The 22,218-nt window shown below is 33.5% G+C and overlaps 1 protein-coding gene across 1 annotated transcript; it reads right to left on the bottom strand.

The window, feature by feature from the left end:
- Positions 1–111: 111 nt before the first annotated feature.
- LOC136982442 (uncharacterized protein F54H12.2-like) lies at positions 112–1,401 on the bottom strand. The gene has a single exon (XM_067278926.1). The coding sequence runs from the start codon at positions 1,399–1,401 to the stop codon at positions 112–114; it is 1,290 nt and encodes a 429-aa protein (XP_067135027.1).
- Between the last annotated feature and the right edge of the window lie 20,817 nt (positions 1,402–22,218).

Here is a 22,218-nt window from a genome sequence, read left to right as displayed (position 1 = left end):
TTAGCGATCAGGCCGGTAAATTGTCAGATGGAAAAACTCCTCTGAAAGTTCTTTTTATTTTCGGGTCGCTAGACGCAAGCCTCCACAATGTAATAGTGTTCATTTTTTTTTTTAGTAATCCAAAAATATCGATCTGGAGTGATCAATTTCTAGAGTATTATTGTATTTGAGTAAACAGATAACGTTTACAGTTTCTAATAATGCAGTCTTGAACTTGACCTCGATTGATATATTTCCTATTTGATTTACACTTTTATGTGATTCGGAGGCCGATCGATCCGGCGTTAGGTCGAAACTGTAGAGTGTATAGCCGTCTTTATAATTTTTGTAAGATATATTAGTATATTTATGATGATTAATACAACCTATGTCTTCAAATAATGTTAAGAAACTTCTGGCGTATAAATTAGCGTCGAAATCAAGCACGAACGGCTTCGATGGAAGCATTTGATTGTCTTTTAATAAACATATATAATTTAAATTATAATTTTTAAAATTAAAAGGATTATATTTTACATTTCCATTAAACGAAACGTTAGACACTAAACCGATGGTTATTCTATAAGGTAGTTGCCCGATTACGGCATTCGAAATATTACTAGATTGTATCCCGCTACTTAAAGTAAAAACTTTGACCTCGGTTCTTCGAAACGGCATTTTTATCAGACCTGTTTGCAATGCTTTTTCTATTCCAATTTGAACAGACGAACTAACGTCTACTTTATTAAGTTTTAGAGATGCATTTTTAATAATAATTTTATAATTATCGCTAGAGGCCATTAGGGCAAAATTGTCTTTAGATCTTTCTAATTTAATTCTTATATCGACGTTATTTATTAATAATTTGGGTTGGCGGGATAAATCGATATGAAGCCTTCCGATTAAATCTATTAATTTACTTTGTTTGGCAATATTAAATCTTTTGGACAATCCTTCATTATTATCTTCTAATGAATCCATATATTGTGCAGTATCTTTATAAAATAACGCACTTGTTAAAAATGTTTTTTGCGCATCTTTTGAATAAAATAATAATGCCTCTAAAATACTTTTATATTGATAGTTAGTCTGCGAAATTATTTGTTTATCATTTAAAAACACACTGCATTGAGAAAATAAACTATTCAAGAAATAGTTAACAGGTGCGACCTTATCCTCGAGTTGAAGATCTGTTCCGTCCTTTTTAATAATTTTTGCTTGAACGTGAAGATAAATCGAATGTAAGTCAATATAATTTTCTCCAGAACCGGATATGTAAAATTCAATTGGGGCACGATTGTCTGTAATGTTCGCTATCGGATGAACAATAACTTCTTTTGAATCGTCGATTGCTAGTTGAGTGGAAACAGTACTAAATAAGTCCAATTCTGTTTTGGAACAAAGGCATGAAATTGGATCCATTATTCGGTAAATATATCTTGCACTTTCTGTCTTTTATTCCTCGACTGTGTTAATCTTTTAGCTCGTTTTCTTTTTATACCTGATCCAGTCTGTACTTTTTTAATTATGTCGTCTTTAATTTCGGATGTAGTATCTTTTAGATGTGATTTTGCCGATTCTTTAAACGATTTCCCCGCAATTACGTCGGATCCGACGCCTGACGCAAAATTTAATGCTTTGCGTCCCAGGTATTTTCCGATTTTCGCAAAAATTGGTACAGATTTCCTAAAGAGATCCGAGAAGAATCCATATCCCCGTTGTATTTGAAATCCCGCAAAATAACCTCGTCCCGTCAGACGTTGCCTCAAATATAAATCGGGAGTCCGTAACGTACCTCCTGCTTGATTACAGTAATAATTTATACAAGCTTTTGGATCGAGCTTCATTTTGCACTTCTTAAAGGCAAACTAACATTAAAAATAAAACTAACTGGTATATTTAACTGTTTAAAAGAAAAAACTAATATTGTTTTTCCGCCAAAAAAGACGATCTCTTTTCCACTCGCAGATCTCAGTTCTATTTCTATAGTTTCGATAAAAATTTTCCTAATAGGAAAATACAAAGGTTTTGAATAAACTTTAACTATCTGATCTTTTTCCCGCCTGTAACGGGTATAACTCTTAATAATGGTGCTGTTATATCTCCGACGTGATGAGAAGAAACAATATTCGAATAAATAAAAATTTCCGAAATTCCTGCCGACATTTTGATGGGATAATGACTTATATATTCGCCGGGTGGAAATTTTGTAGTTGTAAATCCCAGAAAGTCTTTCAATTCATCTCCAAATTCTACAGAAATATTCGACAGAACTTTTAAAATAATTTTATTGTTGGGTAGCAATGCTAGTTTTATATATTTAAAAATGCTAAGAAATTTTTCTGGAGACGAGTATAATCCGATAGGAATAAAGATTTTTTCATCTTTATAAACTTTCTTAATTACTTCTTTTTCTCTATTTTTTCTAATAAATTAAAATATTCATTGGAGTAGTCCTGAGTTGATGGTTGAAAATTATGGGTCGAATTACCTCTTAATACAGTATCTTCGTTAAGTAAGTTTAGCATATAAAGTAATTTTAGACGAATCCTTTACGGTGTTAAATAACTCGTGTTCGTCTTTTATATTTATATCCACAGTTTGTTTATTTTTATCAAAAATAAATTCTGCTAAATTAGAATTTGTTAAACTAATTATATTTGAATTTATTATATCGAACAATTCAGTTTTTATCGCCTTTAATAGAAGTTAATGGAACCATATATGATTTATCCGGCAGCGGCTCATCTTCTCCTTTCACGCTTTCTTCGGTTGTCACAATATAGTGATTATTATGATTAGATATATTAAACCAGTTTCTGGGAATAATGACTTCGGCAAGTCCGACGGCCCAATTTCCGTGTAAATTAATAGGCAGACTCATTTTCACCGTGAAATGTGCTTGCATATTCTCGGGAAACAGGTCCATACTTGCATTACTTATCAGCGTTACGTAAAAATCTGACATCATCATTTTGTTACCTTTTGTAATTCTTCGGTATAAAACCTTCCTTCTAGAATCTCGTTATTTGTATCTTTTCATACGTAAGTAGGAGGATGAGATAGAAATTGATCGTGAATAACAAATATTTCTTTCGTCCACCCCGGCAGATATCCGCGACTAAATGTTTTACGTATTTTCGAAATTCGAACTAAATCACTAATATTAAATTTAAATTTACTTTTCCTTTTTATACCATACAGTCAGTCAAAAATCGAACCGTAATGCAAAAGACCGACTTCAGATGGAGCCATCCCGATACTTCTATGAAAACTATTATTATATCCTTTTACAATATCGTTTAATTTATCAATATATTGATAAGAATTACGATAAGTAAATAATCTATATATTTTATTTCGTAAAGTTTTATTTAATCTCTCGACCACTGAAGCTTTAGTATCCGAATGAGTCGAATAATGATTAATTTTATGTTATTTAAACAAATTTTTAACTAATCTATTATAAAATTCGGTTCCTTTATCAGTTTGAACATTTTTAGGAATATTTTGTTTAAAAATAATTTGAAATGCTTCTAGAATAGACATAGGTTTTTTATCCTTTATTGGTACAACGTAACAATATTTACTAAATACATCGATTACTGTTAAATATTTTATGCCGTTATTATATCTAGAAAATTGTTTTAGCACAATTAAATCGGCTTGCCATAAGTCGTTTGCATAGAAAGCTTTAGTTTTTCTTCGCGAATATTTGACTCTTACAGGTTTATGCAATGAATAGGCAGGCTGAGAAGACAACCATTTTTCGACAGTAGATCTCGATAAATTAGAAGCTTTAACTAGTTTACTCACTCCTCCAAACGATGCCGAAAATTTAGGGTTATAGTATATCGATTTCAATAGTTTTTCTATTCGGGACTCTTCTTCCTCTTTTTCGACGACTTTTTCCACTGGTAAAATACTCTCGGAGAAATTGTAGAAAAAATTTCTTCGGGACTTTCAACTTGTATCGGTTGATATCTCGGTTTTTCCCCGATTTCAGGTAGCGTTGCCAAACTTTTATTTCCTATCCACTCTTTAGGAAAATTTAATTTTCTTACAGCTTCCCAAAACACGTTAAAACCAATAGGCGAAATATGTGTCTTTCGATTTCTCGTTAAATAAGATAACAGGTCAATTAAGTGACTCCCCGCAACTGGAGTGCCCTTAACGGTTAATTCGCCTTTTGTATTCCATCCATAGTTATTTTGTCTCAGTTTGTCGATTAAATGAGGAATGTATTTTTGATATGACTGCGGTACAGGTAAAATTATCTGTTTAATAAATGCATCCTCACCGTTATCATCGGCAGCGACAGGTTTTTCTTCGGGTGGTTCAAACGGTTTTTCATCGGGTACAACGGATACTCTGACCGGCTCCTTCGGCTTATGGACGGTTCTCTGATATCTCGAAATAAACTGACTTAATAATTTAACTTTACTATTGTCGGATAAATCGGTACTCTCGAGTAATTCTTTGATATTATTTCCAATTCTTATTTCAGGTTTAATTTCATACGCCGCTAACAATTATGGAGGAACCAAAGCCATCTGTTTTGCCATTAGATTCTTTTTGCTATTACTTTACCGATTAATCCTCCTGCCATAGACAATAACGGCGCCAGTAGAAGAGGAAGGAATCCACCAGATTGATTAACCAAAATTTTTTTCTTGGTATTTAAAGGAACGTGTTTTTATAGAATTTTATCAAATATTTATTGACTTTTACGCAGCCCTGAAAATGGCTGTTGCCGGTCCTAAGCCCGGATAGAGGAGGAGGGTTGGCATCAGGAAGGGCATCCGGCCGTAAAACATCTTGCCAAAACTACATGATGAGTCTCAGAAACTGTGATAGAAGGAGAACTAGGGCGTACCCTGTAGGCAACGTGCAGCTAGATCGCCCTAAAACTGCGAAAAGTGGGCAAGGGCTACCTCACCAGTGGCAGATGAGGTTAAAGAAGCAAGCCCTACATGAGGAAAAGGTGTTGAGAGTGGGAACACTAAATGTGGGAAGTAGGACGGGAAGAGGAATGGAGGTGGTGAATATGATGCGGAGAAGGAGGATTGATGTACTGTGCGTGCAAGAAACGAGGTGGAGGGGAGACAAGGCGAAGGAACTTGGAGATGGATGTAAATTGTTTTATAGCAGTGCAAACAGGAATGGAAGAAATGGGGTTGGAATAGTGGTGGCTGGCAAGTGGAGGAGCGAGGTACTAGAGGTGTACAGGAGAGGTGATAGGATGATGCGAATGAAACTGAGTTTTGGAGATGATCTACTTGTGGTGTTTAGTGTGTACGCACCCCAGGTAGGATGTGCAACAGAGGAGAAAGAATGTTTTTGGAGTGAATTGGATGAAGAAATGAGGACACTGGAAGGAGGGGAGAGAGTAATTGTGGGAGGCGACTTCAATGGGCACATAGGGGGGCGGAACATGGGCTATGAAAGGATCCATGGAGGCCATGGGGTTGGGGAACCCAACAAGGAGGGGGAGAGTATATTGGGTTTTGCTGTGGCTTTCGATCTGGGGATTGTGAATTCGTTTTTCACCAAGCAGGAAAGTCATATGATAACTTTCAACAGTGGGTCTCATAGTTCGCAGATTGACTATATCCTTACTAGACGAGAGCACCTTGCGACGGTGATAAACTGTAAGGTTATACTAACAGATCAGGTATCGGCACAACATCGGTTGATGTGCATAGACATGAAGTTAAGAATGTATAGGAAAAGTAGAAATACACAGATGAAGAAAATCAAGTGGTTTCGTTTGAGGGAGGAGAGGGCGAGGGCGGAGTATGTGGAGAGGGTGCTGCTACAAATCTCGCAAGAATGGGAGGGGGTGCAGGACTGGTGAGCATATAATGCCCAGGCTATCAGGAACTGTGCGGAGGAGGTGCTTGGTGTAACATCTGGAAAGATTAGGGTGCAAAAGGAAGGTTGGTGGTGGAATGAAAATGTGCAACAAGTTGTTCAGGTAAAGAAGGAGGCAAAACGGAAGTGGGACAGGTCACGTACTGAGGAAGATAGATTTGCATATAAAACGGCAAAGCGTGAAGCTAAGAGAGTAGTGGCACAGGCAAAGGCAGGAGCATATGCGAATTTATACGAGGAGTTGGATACAAGGGAAGGACAGAAGAAAATATATCGTTTAGCCAAAATCAGGAATAGGGCAACGAAGGACATCTCGCATGTAAGGCAGATCAAGGACACAACGGGGACGGTCCTTCGAAGGAAGAACGACATACGAGAAGGATGGAGGGCATACTTTGAGGGACTTTTGAATACAGAAAATGAAACAAAGAACAGAGAGGAAGGAAGCCAAAACATGGGCATGGTACAGATGGTAACCAGAGAAGAAGTGGAAAGGGTCCTAAAGAGGATGAAGAACGGTAAAGCGGAGCGCCCAGATGGAATTCCTGTAGAGGTGTGGAACTCATTGGGGAGGAAGGGCATTGACCTGCTATGGGACCTATTCAAAAAAGTCTTTGAGCAGGAGGAAATACCTAACGAATGGACAGAAAGTATACTTGTACCTATCTACAAAGGAAAAGGGGATGTTCAAGAGTGTAAAAACTATAGAGGAATAAAGTTAATGTCTCACACGATGAAGATTTTGGAAAGGGTTTTAGACAAAAGGTTGAGAGCAGAGGTGACCATTGCAGGAGATCAGTTTGGATTCATGCCAGGACGGTCAACAGTCGATGCCATTTTTGCCCTTCAACAAATGTTGGAAAAATATTGGGAGAAGCAAACCCAGCTGCATATGGCATTCATTGACCTGGAGAAAGCTTATGATACGGTGCCTAGACAAGAACTCTGGAGGTGTCTAAGGGAAAAGCTAGTTCCTGAAAAGTATGTTAGATTGATACAGGAACTGTATAGGGATGTGGCCACAAAGGTTAGGAGCTGTGTTGGAGTGTCCCGGTGCTTCAAGGTGGGAGTTGGTTTACATCAGGGGTCAGCACTGAGCCCCTTCTTGTTTAACATGCTGATGGAGGTGATCACGGACGGGGTCAGAGAAGAGGCGCCTTGGACCATGTTGTATGCAGATGATATCGTTCTGTGCGCCGAGACTAAAGAGGAGCTGAGGGTTAAATTGGAAATATGGTTGGGCACGTTGGAAGGGAGGGGCTTGAGGGTGAGTAGGAGTAAAACAGTGTATATGTGTAGTGGGGAGGTGGATGGTGCCCGGGAGAGAGATCTGGAGTTGAGGGGAGACGTATTTCGCAGAGTCAATACCTTTAAGTACCTGGGGTCAACTGTGGCGGAGGATGGAGGTGTGGATAAAGAGGTGACAGGCAGGATTCAGGCTGGCTGGAGGAATTGGAGGGATATGTCAGGTGTGTTATGTGATAAGAGGGTGCCGCTTAGGTTGAAAGGGAAAGTTTATCGGGTGGTGGTGAGACCAGCTATGCTGTATGCTATTGAGACTGTGAGCTTGAGGAAAACCCATGTCAAAAGGATGGAGGTGGCGGAGATGAGGATGCTCCGCTGGATGTGTGGGGTTACGAGAAGGGATCACATTCGAAATGAATGTGTGAGGGGGACTGTGAAAGTTACGAACATAGAAGCAAAGATACAGGAGGCAAGGTTGAAGTGGTTTGGTCATGTGGTACGAAGAGAAGAAGAGTATGTGGGAAGAAGGGATATGCAGATGTCAGTGAGGGGGAGGAGGAGGCGGGGACGACCGCGGAGACGGTGGATGGATCTTTTGGCGGAGGACTTGAGAGGGAGGCATCTGAATGTGGAGGCAGCCCAAGACAGGGAGCAGTGGAGGCGATTCATCAGAAACAGCGACCCTACATAGAGTGGGAAAAGCTGAGGAAGAAGAAGAAGAAGAAGAAGATTTAAAGGAACGTGTTTTTCGCTTAATTTTCTAATTATTTTTTTATATTTTCGTAATTTATGAACATTGGCAGGTATATTTCCTCTCCGCAAATTATCGCATATTTCGCACAAAACTTTGACTTGATCGGGAGTGGCCTCTTTTAATATTGCCCTTTGTTGAGACGAGGTAGTTTTGGCCAAAAGCGCCAACATATGATAATTTTTCTTTATGTTCTTCATTTTATCGGTAAGTATATCCAAAAATTACCTTGTTTATCCGGAAAACACGAATCCTGCACCGAAAGTTTCTTGTCCGTTTTAGGGTGAAAATCCAATAACAAGTAACCAAAATCCTTTTCTGTCGCTTTTTTATACGCATCCATAAAAAAATTACATTTTCCTGCAAAAGCTTGCCTCTCCAAACAGCTTACTTGGCTTTCGTCACGATTATTTTTAAACAAAATCAAATAATGAGTATTTAAAGTAATATCTCTCATAATTCTATTTTTGGGAAACAGATTTTGCATTATCAAGATCACACTCACATTATTATGGTGAGACTCTGTCGTAAACAGGAACGCAGTTTTTGAACTAAGTTCGTGCATCAAATCATCAATTACTACTAAATCTCATCCTTGCACAGATTCGGGTAAGCCATACATAAATGTAATATCTTTTTCGTCTCGAAAAAACGGTAAATATACAGAATAACACCATAAAATTTTCTTTAACTGTTTTTCATAAATTTTACAACGAATAATTTTTCTTACTAACGTAGTCTTTCCACATTACGACGGTCCTGCAATTATACAATTACTCGGATGTTTAAAATACATATCAATCGATTTTATGAACTTTAGTAAATTTATAATGTCTCGATCCAAAGTTTATCTCTCTAAATATTAATATGTTCTTTTTATTCTTTTCAACATAAATTTTCTTTCATAACATCTGAACATTCTTCGAACGAATAATATAAATCATTACTAACTTCATTAATTCTTCCATCGTCGTCCACAATCACAAAACCAAATTTTCCATCTTCCTTTCATATTTTTCCGTTAACTTCAAAATAACGCAAAACAATAGGAAAATTATCAGGAATATCGAAAAAAAATTATTTACCGCAGCAATACAGCTATCGAGTGACTTGTACAAACGAGGAGAAACAGAATAATTTCTGTTACCGTCGTAGGTAATAATAAAACCGTATGCTTCCATGACCGATCCTGGCGTTAAAATAAATTCTAACATATCTTAAAAATTAATTTATATCAAAATCCCATCAATCAAAGTTCATATAATCTGGAAAGGTAAGTCTAAAAATTATTTACTCGACAATTTTGTGATTAGAATGTGTCATACATGTTATCCTACGAGAATTTCATGATTAGTGCTGCCCATACATGTTATCCTATGGGAAATTTTTGTGATTAGTGCCACTCATACATGTTATCCTATGAGAATTTTGTGATTAGTGCTGCCAATACATGTTATCCTATGAGAATTTTGTGATTAGTGCCACTCATACATGTTATCCTATGAGAATTTTGTGATTAGTGCCACTCATACATGTTATCCTATGAGAATTTTGTGATTAGTGCCACTCATACATGTTATCCTATAAGAATTTTGTGATTAGTGCCACTCATACATGTTATCCTATGAGAATTTTGTGATTAGTGCCACTCATACATGTTATCCTATGAGAATTTTGTGATTAGTGCCACTCATACATGTTATCCTATGAGAATTTTGTGATTAGTGCCACTCATACATGTTATCCTATGAGAATTTTGTGATTAGTGCCACTCATACATGTTATCCTATGAGAATTTTGTGATTAGTGCCACTCATACATGTTATCCTATGAGAATTTTGTGATTAGTGCCACTCATTTGACTACTACTGTCCAATTACAAATTTTTTTAATATCTACATAGACATGTTGCATCTTTTTCATCTAAAGCTAGAACATATATTGTATAATAAAGAACATCACAAGGACTATTTAAAATCTTATTGCATTCATACTACACAGGGGTACTGAAATTTTATCAATTATAATATTCTGTAAATGCCTTTATTTTCTTTCCAGTATAAATTTTGTACTGGAATTTAATGAAAATTGTAAAATTCCCATTGATGCGCTACTGGAGTTCCTTAATCTCGAAAATGAAATTACAGTGAGGAATTCCGAGACAAAATATGGAAACGTCAGAGGCACAAGGCCCGTATTGACTATATAAAATCTTCCGATGCAAACCAGAAGTCACGTTATTTCAATCTAAATTTTTTTTTCTGAAAAAAAAACCTAATAGATGATTAGCAAGACTCTATTGTTAAAGAGAAAGTATGATGTACAGGAACAAAATACTTTTAATTTGGAATGGAAAGAATTTGCAGCGTAGCATGTGTCGATTTTTCAATTTTCCATTATCTTTTTAACAAAAGCATAATTGAATTGTCAGTTTTGCTGTAATTTGTTGCATACTATAACACTTATTTGTCTCTTTCTTCTTGCGTTCAATCATCAAGAGCGTTTTACGTTCAAATTAGTAGTCATTTGCTTAACTTTATATTATCTACTAATTTTTGAGCAGTGTAGTTTCAATTAAATATAATATTAATTCAAAAAACACTTTTTAATCTAATTTTTAAACTTTTTTTCTAATATTCAAGTACTGTAAATTTCCAATTTTATGAACTTTTAAAAATTTGAATTGCATAAACGATGAAATAAAATTTTTATTTAGATAAGAATCATTAGGTTTTTTCACCCCATTGAGGCAGCAGAAATACCAGTGAATGTTATACAAAATAATGCACGAAAAGAAAAAATGTCCACATGTAATATAATTACTGAATTTCAATAGTTTATAAGCCTTTTTAAAGCAATAAAATCAGATCGAGTTTTGTTGTCAAATAATGTCTTAATCCCATTCTAATCTTTGTTACTGTCACAGAATTTAATAATTGGTTATTTTGGACATTTAAAGTTAAAAACCAATATTTAAAAATTACATTGTCAAAATTTTGAAAGGCAACTGTATTATCTCGCAATAACCTAAAAATGTTTGTTTCATTTGTAGATATAAAATTTTGACAGTGAAACTGCTTATACAACTTTGGAGGAAACACAGAATGTGAGATGAATATGCTCAATAGAAAATTTTTTGTTATTGCCAGCAACTGCCATAAAGCAGCCTGCCTAGATGACTTCAAAATCCACAATTGGTTCGATAAAATTCAAGACTAAGAAACGTTGATGGTTGCCATTCGGAAAATGTTCGCTAGAACTGAAAGATGAAATGATGCTGAAATGCTTTGTTAATTCTAATCTAATGAAAATGGCTGTGAACAGTGGCAAGCTTATAGAATTAGAAGAAATCCACAAAAAATTCATCTGCAAATTTCGACAAAATTGCACAAATTTAAAAAGTAGGTCCCTACTTCATAAATGATGGACGGCTTGCTCAAGAGCACGTCATCAACAACGAACTCAAAATCTGCATTCGCAACGTATGCAACACCCCTGCTGAAACTGAACACTTTTTTGCAAATAATGTGTAAAATCTCAGAATTTCAAGTGTGCCAATTAAGACCAATCCTTAAAAAAAACACTAGTTTTGTGAAAATTGCTTGGAAAAAATAAAAATCAATAAAATCGTCATCTTGTTTCGTCCATATAAAATGATTATATTAACTTCAACATCAAACATTGAAATATAATCTTATTTTCTATAATATCTTTTGTCGTCAAATTTACGTGGGATTATTGTGAATTTGTAAGTAATAAAAGTGTTTGTATTTAAAGTCGACTGATGAGGAAACAGTAAATTTGCCAAACTTTAATGTCTTGCAATAGATAAATATAAATTCTTCAAACCTTTCGGATAAGCATAATTAATGAAGTAAATAATTATCCTTAAATATTATCAATATAATACGAATTGATTAATCAGATGAATGGAATGTTTTTTCGTGCTTTTTTAATGAAACATCGCCTAGAAATTGTTCACAGCAAAACGGACATTCCAATATATTTTCTTTAACGTCCATTTCTGGGATGAATTCAACTTGTGGGGACGTCTCAAATCGATCAGCTTCTAAATCGACGTTTACGTTTTCAAGAAGTTCTTTGCATTCTTTTGGTGTAAAAACGATCTTTTGTGAAGAAATTTCTTCAAATTTTATTGACTGTGCTGTATGAGAACTTGTCGATGGTTGTTCGAGCGATTCTTGCTGCTGTTGTTGGACGACTTGTATACTTTTCTGGAAGTAAACAGCATAACTGTGCACAGTGTACTAGAATGTGGGTTGCATAAAAATATGGAATTCCAGATAATTATTTACTGCTTTATGTATTTGTAATGCTTTAAGATTTAACAGATTTTTAAGCTAATTAACATGACATATTTCAAAATGTTCTTAAAATTTCAAAGAATATTCACAATTGTAAGAAAACTTTTTGTTTTCAATAATCTTAACAATAATCGGTTAACAAATATAAATGCTCTTCATTAAAGTTATCAAAGCAAATTTTATCAAAAAAATATAATTGTCACATCCAATTTATTTAACGTTGAATTTATGGTACCAAAAACGTATCTGTATGGTAGGTAGCACGTTCCATAATATTGGTAACATTTATGTCAAATATTGTTTAATCTGTTACAAATAAAATACTGCTCGCGAGTAAGAAAAATTCATTGAAGTCATTTTGACGATGGAGACACGCAATAGTCGTAAAATTTCGAAAGAGTGTGACAGGTTGCATCCAGATTTCCCACGTTCACAGCAGTCAAGCCTGTTGTAATTTCGGCGACTTCTCGCTGATTTGTAATGTCAAACAGATATTATATGTTATTTGTAAATTCTGTTTGTTAATCTGTAATCCCTTTTACTGAAAATTCTACGCATTAATTGGCATGCCGGGTGGTAAACTCAATAATTTATAATGGAGAACATTTTCTTAATGTTTATTATAGTTTGGTATTTATATTACATAAATCTTGCTATTTTCTGCTTTAAGATAGAATTATTTCACAAACGTTTCCGAATTCTTTTAGGATCAATTCTTTTGTGAAACATTTAAAAAATTTCAATTACCTTTATTCAAATTCTAAACTATTAATACATAAATGCAATGCTTAATGTGCGAATTTTTGCGACTTAATGCAATTTTGTTGTATTGGTGCAGACTTCTTTTTTTTTCGATATTCCTTTCAGTTTCATAAATGCCGAAAAAAAAAATGTAAATTACTTGCAACCTGAAAAAAAGCATTTGTATGATATATAATTATGTTACATCTTATAATAAATGTTACAAATACTGCTACATGAGATTTGAAAGTACCTATTCATGTCCATTCTGCAAACAATTTTGAATTTATATCAATTATGCATAAACACCAAAAGTTTTGTATAAACTATATAAACTTTTGATAAAAGTACAGGCATAACCCACAAAACATTTTTCCGGTGAAATGTCATTTGGTTTTGAATACCAATACCTTAGCAATGATTAGTGATTGCACTTCTCGCGAAGACTTAGCATTCTCTACTTCAGCCAGGACTATACGCAGATGCGTGTCCACTGAAGCCAGCAGAAATCAGGAAGGAAGCATAAAAAAGATGGTAAACAGATGAGCGGGAATGGGATACCAGAAAGGAAAAGAGATTTTGGTTAATGTTACCTTAGGTAGCCAAGATGGCGGCTCGTCTCTAATTCCAGCAAGGAAACAGTGGGACGCACGTTCTAACCTTATCTAACCGATTCTAATAAACTACCATAATTATTAGCAACCAAATTATTAGAATAGGTTAGGTTAGGTTAGGTTAGAACGTGCGTCCCACTGTTTCCTTGCTGGAATCAGAGACGAGCCGCCATCTTGGCTACCTAAGGTAACATTACACGAGAATTTGTCAACTAAAAGGGAGAGAAAAGAGAAACACACCATAAATATGGGCTCTAGGACAGGGTTGAAATAAATCGGGTAACCAAAGAACGTCCAAAGAACGTTTCTCATAGAATGTCTGTTACTGTCGTTGCCTAAGGTAATGCCTGTATATGAAATCGACATAAAATATATATTCAATTTAATGTCTATTAAATTTAAATATATAAAACTATTCAAATCGTTCTTAAAAAAACTTTTCATTGTAAACATATTTAATATTACTATAAACAAATACAAACTTTGAAAGAAATTCTTTTTCTAACTGGATAAATACCACCAATCATGAAACTCAACGACACTTTTCCAAATCTTTTCATGAAATTTAAGATCTGTAAATAAAAGTAAACAATAAATAATTTACCAATTAATAAAATTATGTGTAAATTTTTAAAATGATTCAGACTTTTAACTTTTCTTCCGAATGTAAATTGCTGATAGCAAACTGTCGGATATCTTGAAAGCCATTTTTCATCTGAAAAATGAAATATAATATTGAAAACAGTATTCAAACATTTACAATAACGTCTTTCTTTTATGAAAGAAATTTTTACAAACAAATTCTTTACCGAGAAAGCAAAACTGCACAACAAACAAGCTCCAATAATACAACTAAAGGTCAAGAACACAACCAGAGCCAAAATTGTTAACCTAATTGCAACATTTGCATCAATAAAGAACAATGCATAATAAGAAAAACTGGTTGCACTTATAAAACCGAGTTAGATAGCAACACTAGGGTATCTAAATTTTGTATTAAGTTGACTGATAGAATTCCACAATTCTTCGTGACGAATCATCAAATCTCTCAATTTAAAATAGAAATTTCTCTCGCTTCTTCTCACAAGAATCGTGTATTAATTGTTTGAATTCCATTTCGACTAGAAGTGATAATACTCCTAATAACAGTATAGCATAGCCTATGGCCCCAAATCCTACAGAAGCTGCAAATCCAATTTCAACTGAACAAATCAAAGCTTCTCCCTGGAACTTTTCATTTTTTTGTATTGCTGGGTACATATAGAATACGTTTAAAATCTGAAAGCAAAACACATCGAAAGTAATGGCAAAAGAAACGAGCGACAAATATTATTAATTAAGATATTTAATTGGTTTATCTTCTTCACAAGATTCTCGTTTCTTAATTTTTTTATTAGAGTGACTTTTCTGCTTTTGAAGAAACTGAATGTAAAAGCAAAGCAGCAGTGTATGCACGCAAATGTTACTTTTATCAGAAGACGATTGTTTTGAAATAAATCGTACCATCCAAAGCAAATTGAATTTTTATCCCAACCCGGAATAGTCTGCCACCACAAGAGAACCGCTATATTCCAGAATGTCAACTCCAAAAATCGAATATATTTGTTTATATATTTTCTTTTAATTAAAGGCAAAAACAAGATATTTTGTATATCATGAAAATAATTAATTCTATACCGGAATTTCCGGAATCCCACGACAAACGAAAGATACATATCTCTTTTTCTTGAAAGAATTCGAAACGTTTACAATTTTAACTTCAGACAAACTGTAAGGGCTATTAAATAATATTATTACACATAATTAGTTTCGTGTTTGCACTGTAATGAATATAAAAAATATTTTATATCTTAAAAATTACAAACAATATTGATACTCTATATAATTAATTATTAACGACATTTGTAGGGGGGATCGGAGACGAGCCATGGGATCATGGGATCGGAGACGAGCCGCCATTTTGTATACTTAGGGTAACACATTAACACTTAATTACCTCGTTTAAAGGAAATTCTCAAATAATTTCAAAGCTTTTCTATAACTTGCAATACTTCGTTCCATTTACAGAATCATAACGATCTGTAACGGACGATGACTAATTTTCATTTTATTTATTATTATTTATACGAATTTTGCTCGGTATGGTAGTATATTGGCAGATAAAATTACTCATTCTCAACGTACTTTATTGACTAAATATATAAAATTAAGAAATTTTAAATGAAATTATTCGGGGCCTCCTGCCCCCGAAGCCTTCTATATCTGGTCTCGACGTTCATCTCTTTAACTTCGTTCTCGGAATTATGGAAAGACTGACAGAGGGACAGACGGACGACAGTTGGAATTTATAGGTTTAATATTATCGAGAGCAAGAAACAAAGTGTTTACACGCCCATGGTTTAAAAAACACCGAATGTGTAATGACAAATTACAACGATAGGAACCGATACTCAGCAACTGTAGTGAATAATGTTTTATTTATAGACATCCAGGAAAGTTTTTTTGTTATACACGCAAATTGGTCTTAGAAAAATACTAAAAATCTGTAGAGAGTATATAGTAAATCTTATTGAATATATTTACAGGATGCAAAAAACAATATTAAAGACGTTATAAGTGAGAAGAAGAAAAAATTTGATCTTTGTTTAGCTGCAGGAATCCATTCCGTCGAAACACAAAAACATCGATCATTTCTGAAATGGCGAGCGACATATCACACGATCCTGAAGACATTCTCGAAGACACTACCTTCGAAACAGATGTGGAACCATCGACATCTTTCGATCTGTTCCCAGAAGTAAGAATCGATCGATATGAATTGGAATGTCTCTTGTGTCAAGTTAAGTTTGACGAAGAAGTTTCTATGCAAGAACACATGAGAAAGTATCATTAAGGAACATTTTCAATGTGAAAACATTGAAATATTTTTTACTTTAATATACTTTTATTTTACCGATTATTCCTCTGAAATTCTTTCGATTTTAATTTGATGTCATCTACTTGTAAAGATTTTAAATATGTGTTTAAAATTTTAATTTTTGTAACAAAATCACAGACGTTATTTAATATTCAAAATGTACTGATTTAAATGAAATATAAATTACTAATAAATTCTCAATTATTTTCATAAAGTTTAGACCTTCTCTTTTTGAAAACTACCAAGTAAAAATAATTTAATTTGAAATTGTATGGAGTTTTTATATTGTTTTTCTATAAACACAAATTAAGTGCATAAACACATTAATTTTTCAACGTTATAGAGTTGTAGAGGACATTTACTCAGAATATTAAAACCATGTGGTAAGCTTCAATCTGTCAGTGCCAGTGTCGAGACATCTAATATGAATGCAAAAGAAAATAAAATAAAATTGATTTAAACAGAGTTTTAATATGCTAGAACAGCGCGATAGAATGAGGTTACACATGAAAGTGTAGGTGTTTGGTACACAGATAGGATTGCCCTAGTGTTTTGAGAAAGAGAGATCCTTGCACATCTCTAACGATAGTTACTAAACTTGGCAGAGGCCCACGAATTTGTCATAATAACGATTTTATTTTTAGTTTAATAAAGTATTTTATTCGTAAAAAAAATCGTCATTTCTTAATGTAAACCCATATATCCAGTGGCGTAGCGTAGTGGGGGCGGCAGGGGCGGCCCGCCCCGGGCGGCACTTTTAGGGAGCGGCATTTTTTCACAATAAATAATAATAATATCTTGTAAAAATTTGAACCATTTCATTTCATATTTTTGTCGCACCTACGATTCGGACCGATTGAAATGAGCACGGAATTTTTCATTACTTATTTTGTGACAAAACTGGGGAATCCCCTTTCTTTAAATGTATGTGTAATAATGACAACTTGCTCATTGTATCGACTGACAACATCGTCTGTACTGACTTGTAGGGATTCCCGTATTTTATTTAAGAGGGAACGAAATTTTAAGGGGCGGCGAAATTTTCCTCTGCCCCGGGCGGCTGACACCCACGCTACGCCACTGCATATACCACGTGATGACAGTCGATCGACAGAACATGGCGGCGATGACTCGTGTATCGCTACTCTGATATATAGGTACGCTAAGCGTGAGAAGTAGGTGAGAGGCTCTTAGTTGACTTTGGACTGTAATCGTGTGTCAATTGTGTGTGGTGTTATTTGTTTACTATTAAAGTGCAGTTGGTAATTTTTTATATATTGTCAAGTTTATTTTTGAAGTTTAACGTTAAAAACATTTACAGTACATGCATATGTACATTCGTTGTTGTTTTAAATAAGTAATTTTAATAAATAATGTACATGTGATTGATTTGAATTTATACTTCCATTTAACAATCTTAATTCAACATTATTCAAGTAGACTAAACATTACATAATTGTAAACATAACGTTGCATTTGAGTTTTTGAGCCAAACGTCGTCTTTTCGAGTTACGAACTTTTCGACTTGCGAACGACCGCTACCAACAGATTAAGTTCGTAAGTAGAAAACTGCCTGTAAATTATTATTATTATTATTAAAAATAAAACTTATTATGAATTAATAATTTATTTATTTGCTTGCATTTTTCGTAAAAACCATTCTCTTAGTTCACTGCGTGCCAATTCATAAATTGAAAACCTTTTTAAAGTCGGACAGACACTACCCATTAGCCTTCCATCAAAACTATAGAGTTAATATATTTATAACTTACGATATAACTTATATTGTCAATAATTATTATGAAATTAGATTTTACCAGATGACCCGAAATTCACAAGCCGTACATGTCGTATTTGCGAAATACTTTTTTCCACTTCCGATGCTTTAAAAGATCACATGAGAACTCACACCGGAGAGCGGCCTTATTCATGTACTATTTGCGATGAAAACTTCACATTCAGAATTCAATTAAGCAGACACCAGAAAAAGCTTCATCCGAAAGCGGAAACACATACTTTCTGCCAGGTAAATTAACAAATATTTTTTCAGGAATGAATTTTAAACATATATTCTATTATTAGTATATAACTATAATTATATGATTAACATTAATCTCTGCTTGTTATTTGAAACAAATTCCGAGTAAGAAAGAATTAATTCAACTCATTTTGACAGTAGAAAAATATAATCAGCGAGAAGTCGCCGAAATTACAACAGGCTTGACAGCTGTGAACGTGGGAAATCTGGATGCAACCTGTCACACTCTTTCGAAATTTTACGACTATTGCGTGTCTCCATCGTCAAAATGACTTCAATGAATTTTTCTTACACGCGAGCATTATTTTTTTTGTAACAGATTAAACAATATTTAAAATAAATGTTACCAATATTATGGAACGTGCTACCTACCATACAGATACGTTTTTGGTACCATAAATTCAACGTTAAATAAATTGGATGTGACAATTATATTTTTTTGATAAAATTTGCTTTGATAACTTTAATGAAGAGCATTTATATTTGTTAACCGATTATTGTTAAGATTATTGAAAACAAAAAGTTTTCTTACAATTGTGAATATTCTTTGAAATTTTAAGAACATTTTGAAATATGTCATGTTAATTAGCTTAAAAATCTGTTAAATCTTAAAGCATTACAAATACATAAAGCAGTAAATAATTATCTGGAATTCCATATTTTTATGCAACCCACATTCTAGTACACTGTGCACAGTTATGCTGTTTACTTCCAGAAAAGTATACAAGTCGTCCAACAACAGCAGCAAGAATCGCTCGAACAACCATCGACAAGTTCTCATACAGCACAGTCAATAAAATTTGAAGAAATTTCTTCACAAAAGATCGTTTTTACTCCAAAAGAATGCGAAGAACTTCTTGAAAACGTAAACGTCGATTTAGAAGCTGATCGATTTGAGACGTCCCCACAAGTTGAATTCATCCCAGAAATAGACGTTGAAGAAAATATATTGGAATGTCCGTTTTGCTGTGAACAATTTCTAGACGACGTTTCACTAAAAGAGCACGAAAAAACATTCCATTCATCTGATTAATCAATTCCGAACAACTAATTTTTAAAATATATTAATTTATATAATGTCAGATTATTTATATTTCGATATATATTAATGAAGGCAAAATTAGACATTCAGTACGAGAACTTTAATTACACTTCACGTTAACTATAAAACCGTCGTAGAAAGTGTGCATCTAATTTAATTTATAGTGTAATTGTTTGACAGAAAATTCCTAATATTTGTACGAGACTAAACTCCAAAAGTTATACTTTCATCTTTATTGCTTCACGAAAACCAAATACCTAAACATCCACAAACAGCTTAATAATTCGTATTTGTTTAATAGATTTTACACATATTATATTGATAATATTCAAGGATAATTATTTACTTCATTAATTATGCTTATCCGAAAGGTTTGAAGAATTTTATATTTATCTATTGCAAAGCATTAAAGTTTGGCTAACTTACTGTTTCCTCATCAGTCCACTTTAAATAAAACACTTTTATTACTTACGAAGTCACAATAATACCACGTAAATTTGACGACAAAAAATATTATTGAAAATAAGATTAGATTTAAATGTTCGCTTTTGAAGATAATATAATCATTTTACATGGACGAAACAAGATGACGATTTTATTGATTTTTATTTTTTCCACGCAATTTTCACAAAACTAGTGTTCTTTTTAAGGATTGGTCTTAATTGGCACACTTGAAATTCTGAGATTCTAGACATTATTTGCAAAAAAGTGGTCAGTTTCAGCAGGGGTGTCGCATACGTTGCGAATGCAGATTTTCAGTTCGTTGTTGATGACGTGCTCTTGAGCGAGCCGTCCATCATTTATAAAGTAGTTACCTATTTTTGAAATCTGTGCAATTTTGTCGAAATTTGCAGATGAATTTTTTGTGAATTTTTTCTAATTCTATAAGCTTGCCACTGTTCACAGCCATTTTCATTAGATTAGAATTAACAAAGCATTTCAGCATCATTTCATCTTTCAGTTCTAGCGAACATTTTCCGAATGGCAACCATCAACGTTTCTTAGTCTTGGATTTTATCGAACCAATTGTGGTTTTTTCAAATCATCTAGGCAGGCTGCTTTATGGCAGTTGCTGGCAATAACAGAAAATTTTCTATTGAGCATATTCATCTCACATTTTGTGTTTCCTCTAAAGTTGTATGAGCAGTTTAACTGTCAAAAATTTGTATCTACAAATGAAACAAAAATTTTTAGGTTATTGTGACATAATACAGTTGCCTTTCAAAATTTTGACAATGTAATTTTTAAATATTGGTTTTTAACTTTAAATGTCCGAAATAACTAATTATTGAATTCTGTAACAGTAACAAAGATTAGAATGGGATTAAGACATTATTTGACAACAAAACTCGATCTGATTTTATTGCTTTAAAAAGGCTTATAAACTATTGAAATTCTGTAATTATATTACATGGGGACATACTTTCTTTTCTTCCATTATCTTGTATAACAGTCACTGGTACTTCTGCTGCCTCAATGGGGAGAAAAAAACCTAATGATTCATCTCTAAATAAAAATTTTATTTCATCGTTCATGCAATTCAAATTTTTAAAAGTTCATAAAATTAGAAATTCACAGTACTTCAATATTAGACAAAAAGTTTAAAAACTAAATTAAAAGAGTTTTTTGAACTAATATTATATTCAATTTAAACTACACTGCTCAAAAATTAGTATAGAATATAAACTTAAGCATGTGACTACTAATTTGAACTTAAAACGCTTTTGATCATTGAACGCAAGAAGAAAGAGACAAATAAATGTTATAATACGCAACAAAAGACAGCGAAACTAACAATTCAATTATGCTTTTGTTAAAAAGATAATGGAAAATTGAGAAATCGACACAATGCCACGCTGCAAATTCTTTTCATTTCAAATTAAAAGTATCTTGTTCCTGTACATCATACTTTTCCTTTAACACTAGATTCTTACTGGTCATCTATTAGGTTTTTTTTCAGAGAAAAAAATTTAGATTGAAATAACGTGACTTCTGGTTTGCATCGGAAGTTTTTATATTGTCAATCCGGGCCTTGTGCCTCTGACGTTTCTATATTTTGTCTCGGAATTCCTTACTGTAATTCCATTCTAGAGATTAAGAAACTACGGTCGCGCATCAATGGGAATTTTACTTTTCTTTTCAAATTGCAGTACAAAATTCATACTGGAAAGGGAATAAAGGCACTTAACAGAATATTATAATTTATAAAATTTAAGTACCCCTGTGTAGCATGAATGCAAGACAGCGATTCCTCTTATACGGGAGCTACCTTGCCAGATTTAAATTATTTATTTAATTATTTATTTAAATATAGAATTAATTCTAGTTATTTAAATATAATCTGAACCCGAGATATTAAATTTTGTCTGACTACTGGAAAAGGCGTATTTTTCTTATACTGTATATAACAGCAGGAAAGTATAGTAATCGGTCAAAAATGCCCTTCAAGATTTTAAAAACGTTTCCACTTCCAAAGACATTTGAAACGTTTTACAATGCAAAATACCGTATTTTTTTTGTATATAAGACGACCTCGCATATAGGACGAAGTGTGTCTTTAAAGATCAAAATATAGAAAGTTAGATTTATTAATACAGTTTAATTTAATTCCGTTGAATCATAAATAAAATGGCAAATGCACGTAAATGCACACATTGTCCAGCAAAAATTACTGGCATTTAAATCTTTAAGG

This window comes from Centruroides vittatus, unplaced genomic scaffold, assembly GCF_030686945.1.
Source record: "Centruroides vittatus isolate TY-2023 unplaced genomic scaffold, ASM3068694v2 contig_832, whole genome shotgun sequence".
Lineage (NCBI taxonomy): Eukaryota > Metazoa > Arthropoda > Arachnida > Scorpiones > Buthidae > Centruroides > Centruroides vittatus.
The sequence above is the reverse complement of the archived record's forward strand: the minus strand, read 5'-3'. Positions and strand labels throughout refer to the sequence as shown.